The sequence below is a fragment of the Spodoptera frugiperda genome, chromosome 29, assembly GCF_023101765.2.
Source record: "Spodoptera frugiperda isolate SF20-4 chromosome 29, AGI-APGP_CSIRO_Sfru_2.0, whole genome shotgun sequence".
NCBI classification, from domain to species: domain Eukaryota; kingdom Metazoa; phylum Arthropoda; class Insecta; order Lepidoptera; family Noctuidae; genus Spodoptera; species Spodoptera frugiperda.
The window spans coordinates 3298253-3309329 of NC_064240.1; the positions used below are offsets into that span (position 1 = coordinate 3298253).

Sequence of the window (11077 nt, forward strand, 5' to 3'; positions counted from 1 at the left end):
TAATTTTAACACGAGGGTTCTTGACATTATCTTTTTGAGTCACCTTTTGAGATGCCCACGTCTGTTACTGAAGAGGCCTGCCGTACGTACGTGGGCGTCGTCTGTCCGTCGGTCGAATGTGATAGGACTTTTTACTAGACAAGAAGTTTGAATGATATTTTCATGCACAACAGATTGGACATAATACTTAGCTATTTTATGAACAAGATTTATTTGTCTGCCTCTTTGGTCGAGTGGTCGCTAGTGCGACTGCCGGGCTAGGGGTCTCGGTTTCGATTCCCGGGTCGGGCAAAGTATTACTGGGTATTTTCGGTTTCGAAAATTTCTCAGTAGTAGCACGGAGTCTGGAATTGTGCCCAGTACATGGCAATAGGCTCACCCGCTATTACATGGGACTTACAACATAAATTTTGAAATGTGGGTGTACATTGGCATTATGTGCCATAATGTGCACCTCTGCTTAGCCCTTCGGAGTTAAAGGCGTGAAGTTATAAAAAAAGAAGTTTAAATGATATTCTCGTGCACAACAGATTGGGCATAATAACTTATTTGTATATCAGGACGGGTTCGTGTTGGTGGGCTCGGTGGCAGGCCAGCGCTACTGGTCGTCCATGTTGTCCCTGGACGCGCGCATCACCTGCGGCTGCTGGACGCCCGACGACAACCAGGTGTACCTCGGCACCGCCTCCGCACAGCTCGTCGTCATGGACGTCCACGGTGCTATGGTTTCACAGGTTATTTCACAAATCATTATATTATAAATTATATTACTCTGCTACTCTGCGCTGTGACTCGAGACATCGTGCTAGAACTACGGATTTTTAGCTGAGCACCTGACCTTTTTGCGCCGTGTGGATTATTTATAATTTTTTTAAATGATTTTCTTGTTTTGTCTGCAATATCTTTCATTCACTTCATTCCCATGGTGTTTTGTAATTAACACTTGATGTCATCATATTTTCAAAGGGTAGAGCACTTTCTTACAACCACTTCTAGCTAATAATATCATAAGTTTAAGTGCAGAATGTGCATATTATTATATTATCTACAGGTACAACTAGTAGCTGAAGGCGGCATAATTTCGATGGCTTGGTCGTGTGAGAAGTTCAAGATGGAAGAAGGTGAGGAGACGGGAGAGAACAATGGGGGGCATGTGCTGGCCGTGGCGCTCGGGAGCGGGGAGATAGTTCTGCTGAGAGGGCACGATGACGTCAGCCCCGTGCGGGTGTCCACCGGCCTGCGGGGGAACACGCTTGCCATGGAGTGGGCCAACTCCAGGGAACTGCTAGCGGTCGCGGGCACTCTCATTGCTGGTGAGTCCTAGTTTTCTACGGTAAAATGGGGTGAATAGAAACTCAGGGGGTGAATAGATTTTTTTTTTATAAGGATTATTAGTTTGTTTTCATGTTTTTGGTTTTAATAATGAATTAATAAAAAATATTAAAATGGTGTAAACAGTTCTAAATTACGTGAAAACACAACAAAATGTTGTTCCTATTCACCCCTGATTTGTTTCTATTCACCCCGTTTTACGGTAGTGAATGATTGTGAAGGAGTCATATAGTCAAATACTCAAACGTCACTCATCTTTAAGATGCTCTCAGTAATAGTTTAGTCGCTACAAATTCTTTTTAAAAGACAGAGAACAAACAATATTTAAGTATAAGTAACTTAAAATTGAGTGTCGTTTCAGTATTTGGGCGATAGGCTTTTGTAAATCGATATATATGAAAACAAAATGTTTAATAGTTTACGTAAACTTAGACTAACATCCAAGTTTTCATTGATTGAAAGTGTTATTAAAATCCTATTAACAGTAATCAATGTACATGTACCTATAGGTTTCATGTATTTAGAAATATAGCAAACGCGTTCACCTTGTAAAGTAAACAATGTTTTGCAATAGGGAAACCTTAAGTCTCCTTCGTGTGACGCCAATTTTTAGCTTAGATGACATAGAAATGCACTAAAGTTGCTACCGTAGACGAAATCAGAACCAGTCAGGCAATTGGGAACTATATTTTGTTTACTACCGAGTATCATTCATATACAAATACGTTTCCCTATTATACTATTTAATTTTTAAGACAAAAATAATTAACAAATACTTTCTTTTAGAAATAAAATATAATTTTATTATTATAACTTTCCTGAGACATTCTAAATTAATTATTATGCGACAATCGCCGCGTCGTGTGTCGCGGAATGCTGCTAATGAATATGAGCCTCTAGGATGGCTTGAAACTAGTCGAGTTCCTCGTCAAACAGTTCCGTGAGTAAGTCGATAATTAAATTAAAATATATACCTAAATTGATAGATGGCTAAACCTCTACTAATTTTCGCCACATAAAACCTACGCACACACGCTCATATTCTGGTTACTCGTATCCGAATCGTTCCTTTGAAAACTTGATATTGATAAATCGACGTGTGGAGTGAGCTTTTGTATCGTTTTGATAAACGATCAAACGATGCATTCATTTTGTTGGGCCCGTTTCAATACGATATTTTATTTAGCAGTCAGCCTTGTATGGTCAATATATAGACACACGGCAGTGTGTCCGCCAAGTTCGAGCAAAAAACCGACACACCGGCCGTGGGTTATATTACACGAACCATTTCGGGCCAAGTTCGACCCACCTATAACTCAAAATCTAATTTATAAAGCTACGCATATGAAATTTCTAGTATCTGTCGAGATCTACTTACTTATCTAAAATACAAAATTTCATTAATGTACCTATTGTAGGTCTTGAGATATTGACGTCAGAAAATCGCTATTTTTACTATACACTCACTGACTGACTCACTCACTCACTCATCAAAAACCTAGTCCACTTCCAATGGTCGTATTGACTTGAAATTTGGCATGGAGGTAGGTCTTTAGGTCAAGGTAAAGGAAAAAATCTGAAAATGGCCAAGTATTGAGTCGGTTTTAAAAATAATGAAGGTGTAAATTCATACCCCTAAGGAACTAAAACAAAAAAATTATCTATATCTTCCAATGGTCGTACCGACCTAAAATTCCTTACGAAGGTTCGTATTTAGTCAAAGGCGCTAAAATAAGAAAAAAGAAAATAAACCTTACAAAAATAAATGAAATCCCATTCAAAACATAAATGTGAAAGGCTGCCGTTCGATAATATTGGAATGCTTCGCCTATAAAAGAAGTGAGATCTAAATAAGTACCAAGTTCCATACACAGACCTCAGTTAAAAATGATTATAACTTGGCAAGTTTTAATAGAACCTTATATACTTGACTCATTGCGTTTAGTAGGTTTATAACAAAGTGTGTGAAAACTTGCCAAGTGTTAATACTTTCTTTGAAAAGTTGATCATTAAAACTTCAAGTAATATGAATTTTTAACTGAGGTCTGTGTATGGAACTTGGTACTTATTTAGATCTCACTTCTTTTATAGGCGAAGCATTCCAATATTATCGAACTTGGCAGCCTTTCACATTTATGTTTTGGGTGGGATGTTTTTTAATAGCACCGCGTCTTTATGAGTTTATATCGTAATGGTTTTATATCATGGCACTGACTAACATAAAACATAATTATATAACGCTTGCGTCATTGTGGAATAGTAGCAGTTAGATGTTCTTTACTACTTTTAACACTGTTAGCGATTTCCAAATATTTTAATTACGGTTCTTTCATTAATCATTTATCTTTTTAATCATGACGGGGACTTAAAGTTTTCTTTTGATTCCTACGTACGCATTACTGTGTAAAATTCGCAGCTTTTTATATGTTTTTAATACTTACTTGCTCGTAAATCCAGTTGGAATCCTATCTTCAGTATTGAGATCACATTGTGGACAGCCACGAAGTGTAGCTAGTCTACCACCCGCGCGTTCCTACGTGAATAAACACTTACGCTCATGATGTTTGCAGAAGCGGACGAGCCGGCGGACTCGCCTCCCTACAAGAATGTCGTCAAGTTCTACTCAGACACCGGAGCGCTCATCTACACCGTGCCCATACCTTACACACAGGTCAGTCCATTATTCGGGACATGTGTGTGATATGACGCAATCATTATTATCAGCTTCAATATGACGTGTAAATGATACGTGGTAATTTTTTTGAGGGGGACGAAGTGTTTGGCTCTTACTGATATCATGGGGATGGGGTCATTCCAACTCCTGCTTTGAGCCAGAGCCTTGATAACCCGCTAGGTCGTCCGCAGTTCCAGATTCCACGTCCCAGGACAGATTAAACCTTAAGACGTAAATGTATATGGAAAATGATGTCGCAAGGTCACGTGGCCACGGTGATTCTTTACATCAAAGGGATGATTTCGTGATATATGCACACATTTGATTACATATTCGATTCGTGGTGTGTGCAGGGCACGGTGCGCGCGCTGACGTGGGGCCACTGCGCGCGGCGGCTGTTCGTGTGCGCGGGCGGCGCGGTGTGCACGGCGCGCGTGTGGCGCGTCGTGGCGCCGCTGCAGCTGCTGGCGCGCGTGCGGGCGGCGCAGGCGCTGCGGGACCCGCGCCTCGCGCCGCGTCTGCCGCTGCCGCCCCGCCTGCAGCCCGCGCTCGCCAACCTCTTCGCACACACTATACGGGTGAGGATGTCTCTTATTTTGATGAGCACACGATAAATCAGCGATCATCGCCTTTATACACTTGCGACACTAGAAGATACTCGAAGATATTGAATGCCAACTTTTTGGGGTGAAGAGAATACGCTTCTCGTAAACTCACCCGCACGACAAATCAAAATGCGATTATGTTTATCTTGCCATAGAATTCATGAATAAAACGTTCATACTCACTATCTATATTACAGTGCAACGTTCCCGAGACGAACGAACTCCGTCTGTTCGTGTCCCGTCCGCCGGCGGCCGGCGGTCGCCTGCACTGTACGATGTTGCGCCACGACGACGAGGAGGCGGGCGCCTACACCCTGTACCTGGAACACCTCGGGGGACTTGTGCCGCTGCTCAAGGGACGGAGGACTAGCAAGATTAGACCCGAGTTCGTGATCTTCGATCCACAAGCTGAAGGTAGGGGATAGACTAGCTATGGATCAGACAGACTGACCTACTATGGCCACTTTGATCCGAAACTATGCCCAGTCTCAACTGAATTCTCCTATTCACCTCATCCGTCAAAGTTAAATTATCTAGCCTATACAAATGCAACGTTTGCCTATGTAGGTAAAGATTTTACCTTATTTTCTGCAACGAACTCCTCGAGGACGGCTCCGTGAATCGCAATCGGTTCCGGTAGAACATGTTCATTGAACATGACCTTGGTTTTGTCCAAGTTCATCCGTAGGCCGATGCGTGCAGAGGAGTCAGCCAGGTCGTTCAGCATCCCTTGTAGGTCCTGCAGCGTTTCTGCCATTATCGCCATAATGATCATCATCTGCGAATCGCAAGTGAGAGATGTGTTCGCCATTGATATTGATGCCACGTCCTTTCCAGTGCAGCGTCTTGAACATATCCTCCATTGCGAAGGTAAATAAAATACATTTATTTACATCGTAATATTTGTGTATCATACGCCAGCGGAGAAGGCGTCGAGCAGCAGCAGCAGTAGCAGCAGTAGCGGCGCGACCAGCTCGTCCAGCGGCGGGGGCGCGGGCTCGCCCCGCACGCCCCGCGCCGCGCGCCCCCGCCCCCGACACGCGCTGCACGGACACACCTCCTCCTCCGACACTGAACGAGAAGAAGGTACCTTCATTCATAACTACTGCTACTATGTGAGAAATGCTCTACTAGTTTCGAGCCACAACCCGTAAGAGTCCCGATGTGACTTGAAACTAGTCGAGCTTGGCACCCAAACAGTACCTAACATTAAATATAAATTATGTGCAATCAATAAAGCTACAACATATTGTACCCTGTTACTGATTGCATTGTAGAATCCAGTGGTAGAACGATTATTATAATGAGTTATACCAGGTTGCTCCGGGTCCCCGCGACTACAGCGCCGGCGCCGGGCGCGGGAGAGGCGGAAGGTACGCAACTCCAGCGAGAAGGAAGACGCGCCTGACGAACTCGCCTACATCGACTCCTTGCCCGAGGTACCATACTTTGTTCCTTACTTATATCATCGTATATTCATAAGATATATGACTCCAATTTATTTGTTTCCATTTAATGTTGTATATCTACACACGAGTTCTTGTTACAGGACGTACGTTTAGTAGAAGTAACATCTAATATATGGGGAACTAAATTTAAAATGCACGGTTTAGCTAAAAATGTCCCGGCCAACCTCGGCCAGGTCACGTACAAGACCTCCTTGCTCCACCTCCAGCCGAGGCAGATGACGCTCATGATCACGGAGCTGCGGGACGACTACCCCGTAGGCCCGGACCCTAACTTTAATCCCAACATCTTCTCCGAGGATGAAGAGGAAGTGTTCCAGTCCAACGACTCCAACGATTCTCCGTCGCACACCAATAATAATATCAGAAGAAAATTAACTCTCAACGAAAGATTAAATAATACCAACAATAGCAATCAAAACGACAGCTACGTGGCCAACAACAACAACCAGAACAGCCCGTCGCTGGCGCGCGCCGAGTCGTACGACGAGTTCCCGTACATCGACACCAACACCAACGAGACCGTGAGCAACGTGCCGGAGACCGTGTACTCGGCCGCCGTGCGCCACGCCAGCCAGACCGAGCGGAGAGTCAGCAACACGGCCGGCGTGCCCAACCGACACGCCATCTCCCCGCTGCGCTGTGAGAGCTCCGTCCCCACGCTACAGTCGCCTAAAAACGCAGTCGCGCCCACAGACATCATATTCGAGCGACCTTCCCCGCAGACAGTCACGTGTGGGGGCCGCGGCGACTTCTGCGGGGGCAGGACCGACTACAGCGTGCGGGGAGACAACGTGTCGCTCAAGGGAAACTTGTCCAACATCGAACAACAGTCTTTCAATCTTAATTTAAGTCTGGAACCGAGCAGACAGGTCACGATAAAGAAATGTGATAATCACGTTACGGACAATTGCCTTTCAAAATTACGCAAAAACATTTGCAGCAGAGGCGAGTCTGCTTCGTACGACATGAACACGAGGATCCTTAAATCGCTCTGTAACAAAAATTACGAGCATGAAGTGCACCCAGACGCTCTGAGTAAACGCGGTGAAGCAATGAAACACTTGCAGAAAAGTGAGGATTTGAAGTTTATCGACGAGGAGACCCCCGTGGATACCACTATCAGTAACTTGACCGACAAGGCTCGGGAGGTTACCGGTAAAGTGCAGAGGACGACGACTGTGGTACCTATTAGTCCTGTGTGCGCGACCATCCCCGTGTACGACACGATGACTAGGAGCTGCAGCGTCGGCTATCTGGACCTCGTGGACCCTCAGGTACTGCACGCACAGGTGAGTTTGACCGCGCTGCGGGGCGAGCCGCCGCGGAGACTGGTACTCGTCAACAACAAGCGCCACCGGCGACAGAGGCGACACGTGCGCGCCGGAGACTCCAAGCAGGCCGAGTGTACCAAGACACCGAGCTTGCGGAGATGTGGCAAGTCCAGGAGTCTCGATTCCAGTGAAATGTCACTAACCGTAGATAAGAGTAAGCGACAGTCGCGGGTGGACACAGTGTCTCCCAAGGCCGAGGTGACGTCGGCGCAGTCCAGCAGCCGCTGCACCAGCGCGGGCGAGGACAACAGCGGCACGTCGGCGTCGGACAGCGGGCGCGCGTCGCGGCGCGCCGGGGGCGGCGCGGCCTGCAACACGTGCCGCGGGGCGCCGCCCGCGCCCGCGCCGCGCCCGCCCGCCGACAGCGACTCCGACTACAGCAAGTATTACAGTTAGTACGATAAGTAGATGCTTTACTTCACCCGCCGTCCGACACTACACACCGAGGCGGCGCACCCGCTCCTCGCCCGACAGAATACGCCCCTTTGGATTACGGGTAATCTATTGACGGCTTCCTAATATCCCGGGCTGCACCCCTATTTCGAGTAATTAGACTTATTGAACATTAGTTTGACACGGAGTTCACCACTCGATACATGGTCACTAACTCCCACGCTCGTTTCGACCCACTGCGGTCTGCTGCGCACGGCCAAGTTGACGCGACACCCCCCACGGTGCTCACACCGAGTGCTTGACACGCGACACATACTGCTTCCACCCCGGTAGCCGCTCGCTTCTCTATAGAACGCATGAAGCTTATCTAGGAGACACGACGCGGCATGGACACGGGTAGTCACGAGTACTGGAGCTGTAAGCGCCGGTGGTGTAATATGTACGTATCGCGTGCAGGTTCGCTGGAACAACTGGCGCTACGGCTGCTGGCATCGCGGTCAATGCGGGCCGCGGGCGGGGCGGGGAGCGGGGCGGGCGGGGGCGTGGCCCGCGAGGTGAGCTCTGCGCCCGCGTCCCCGCGGCCCCGCCCCGCGCGCGACCACGGCGCCGCGCCCGCCGCCGCACCGCACACGCCGCAACACACTCCACCACGCAGGCATCGGTACTCCTCCGCTTCGCCTATCAGGTAAATTAACTTTTATCGAAAAGTTGATTTATTTTTTAAAGTTGAAATTACTGATGATATTATTTTGACATAAATAATATCATCTGTAATTTCAGGACATTAAAATCCAACAATACCTAAATATTTTCCAGACAACTTTTGAACTCTCCACTGTTAAATCGAAGAAGAAACAAGAAACCGTCCGAAAGTTCCGACGACGAGTACTCGACGGGCGGCGGCTACAGCGAGGTCAACGGCAAGAACTATAGAGATCTGGAAAGTTTCCAGAAGGCACAACTTAGGAATAAGGTAGGACATACATATTTAATATAGGTACTATGTTACGAAACGATTTTTTGATATATAACTGCCGCTGTCACAAGTTTTTATTATCGTCAAATTGTATCAGCAATGGCCTTATTTAACTGAGCTACACGGCATATTGGCATGACACTCGTATATTGGTGCAGTTGAAGCGCGCGGGCGGCGTGATGTCGGGCAGTAGCTCGGCGAGCGACAGCCGCAACAACAGCGCGCGGCGCCAGCTCGTCATGCACAACAAGGCGCCCATGTGGAACGAGAACAGCCAGGTCTACCAGCTCGACTTCGGGGGCCGCGTCACGCAGGAGTCCGCCAAGAACTTCCAAATAGAATATCATGGCAAACAGGTAATAAATCACAGCATCAAGTGTTTTATAAAAACCTCTTAACACATTAAACGCCATGGGGGTCAAAAATGACCGGCGCTAGCGGAGGATTTGCCTTCAACAGATTTTTGTTGGCAGTCAAAGTATTAAACCGTTACTTACTTGAACTTGATTGTTATGTTAACTTTTCCTCTCGCATTCTTCAGGTGATGCAGTTTGGCCGTATCGACGGCAACGCGTACACACTGGACTTCCAGTACCCGTTCTCAGCGCTTCAAGCCTTCGCGGTGGCTCTCGCCAACGTCACTCAACGTCTGAAGTAAACTCCATCCTTACGATCGCTAACAGCGCTCGGCACTCGTAGCCAAGCTGACCGGAGGCTGGCCTATCAGACTTTTGCGTTGCAGTTCTATATTGTCATATTATCAGTCACATCACATTCACGTTATGCGGTAAGCAAATAGCAGCTAGTTGTAGGTACATTTCTGTCCTTATAAAGTCTCATAGGAACTTGTGTTCGCCAATATCTTCGGTCAGCGTCCTCGTTAGAAGCTGTTACGCCATTGGTCGATGAAGCTTTGTACACACTCGTCTTTTATGCGTATTGATCGAACTCGCCCATCCAAAGATATTTTTACACAAGCGTAGATAGGATAGCCTTGTAAAGTTTCTAATTCAGTCTCAACGCCGATGAATGAAGAAATCGGACACATTGTAGTAGGGGAGCCCATGAAGGAATTTTGGGAATTACTTGAGTGCGTAAGAATAACATGTTTAATAATGCATGGAGAATGCATACACTTATATACATTTAGTTTGGGGCTCTGGGGTCTTGATCTATCACTAGTGGAAGGTAATATCATTAATCTAGTCTCTACAACACTCGAGTAAATCCAAATTGAGCATTCTGAGCTCCCCTACTATTGGGACCACCATGGACAGCTTATTATGTCTTATGTAAATTTCATGATACCACTATAGCAAAAGTAAATAATTTAAGATACAAATATTATATATTTTCACGATAGACATTTTGCATAATGAAATAATTCTAAAGTGACTTAATGTACTGGCCTATAGTTTGTAGTTACCACAACCTCTTGATGTTGTAAGGCTCATGACTATAGTGAAGTTATAATTTGGTCCCAGAGTAACATTTTGTATATTACAAAGGTATCGCGTTGCCGTTGTTTTGATTGATATTTAGTTACCGAGCATGCGGCCTAGGTATGTCACGCATCTTGCAGGTAAAGTATCACTGTCCATCAGTTATCGAAGTAAAGTCTAGCGAATATAATGTGCGTGTTAGCACGTTCTAGGTGAAGACATTGTTGTCATGTGTGTTATATTTAACTATTGTTGTTGTCATTGTATCATTACTATTGCATTTATTACCTTATTGTTCTACGTGTTTACCGTTTTGTTTATAAATTGCAAATACGACTTTTCGTGCAATTAAAAGTTACGGATTTATGTAAAACAATGTTTTAATATTATTTTGTTTACTTTATAAAATTATATTCGTTTAAGATAAATGAACTGATTTATTGAATCGTATTACCTGTGTATATAAAAGTTCTACATAAGTGCATACCTAGAATTAGTGTGAGTAAGAAGAGTTATTTTGATTGCACTTATGTTTTTTACTTTTATCAAAACTTACATATCTATGGTTAATTATTACTAGATTGTTAGAAGTGTTATTGTCACAGAACATTTAAAGAGAGTAGAAATGAAATAGTTCCTGATTTGTATCAGAACGCGTGTCGCCGTTTCTCCCACCCTTTAATTTCACTACAAGCAAGAGACCAATGTCTGAGCGGATTACCCCCACAAATAAATAACACACATTTAAATCTCGAATTTGCTATTGGTTGTCACACAAACGCAATGACTGCATTTGACGTACACTCTAACACGCATAAAAACTCATGTATGCTAGGGCGAGACAAAGGTCGATTG

The 11077-nt window shown here is 45.3% G+C and overlaps 1 protein-coding gene across 2 annotated transcripts in view; it reads left to right on the forward strand.

Annotated features, from left to right (window-relative positions):
- The window catches only part of LOC118268409 (tubby-related protein 4), a 28846-nt gene extending 18028 nt beyond the window's left edge, over positions 1-10818 (forward strand). The window contains exons 4-15 of one of the 2 annotated variants that reach the window (XM_035582877.2): positions 561-734; positions 1052-1313; positions 3903-4003; positions 4360-4584; positions 4809-5025; positions 5533-5697; positions 5929-6050; positions 6161-7802; positions 8261-8489; positions 8621-8777; positions 8939-9136; positions 9322-10818. In XM_035582877.2, the coding sequence (XP_035438770.2) occupies positions 561-734; positions 1052-1313; positions 3903-4003; positions 4360-4584; positions 4809-5025; positions 5533-5697; positions 5929-6050; positions 6161-7802; positions 8261-8489; positions 8621-8777; positions 8939-9136; positions 9322-9438 (3609 nt within the window). In that variant the 3' untranslated portion in view covers positions 9439-10818. The remainder of the gene's footprint in view (positions 1-560; positions 735-1051; positions 1314-3902; positions 4004-4359; positions 4585-4808; positions 5026-5532; positions 5698-5928; positions 6051-6160; positions 7803-8260; positions 8490-8620; positions 8778-8938; positions 9137-9321) is intronic. The other variant, XM_050706636.1, reaches the window with a different exon arrangement.
- Positions 10819-11077: the final 259 nt, after the last annotated feature.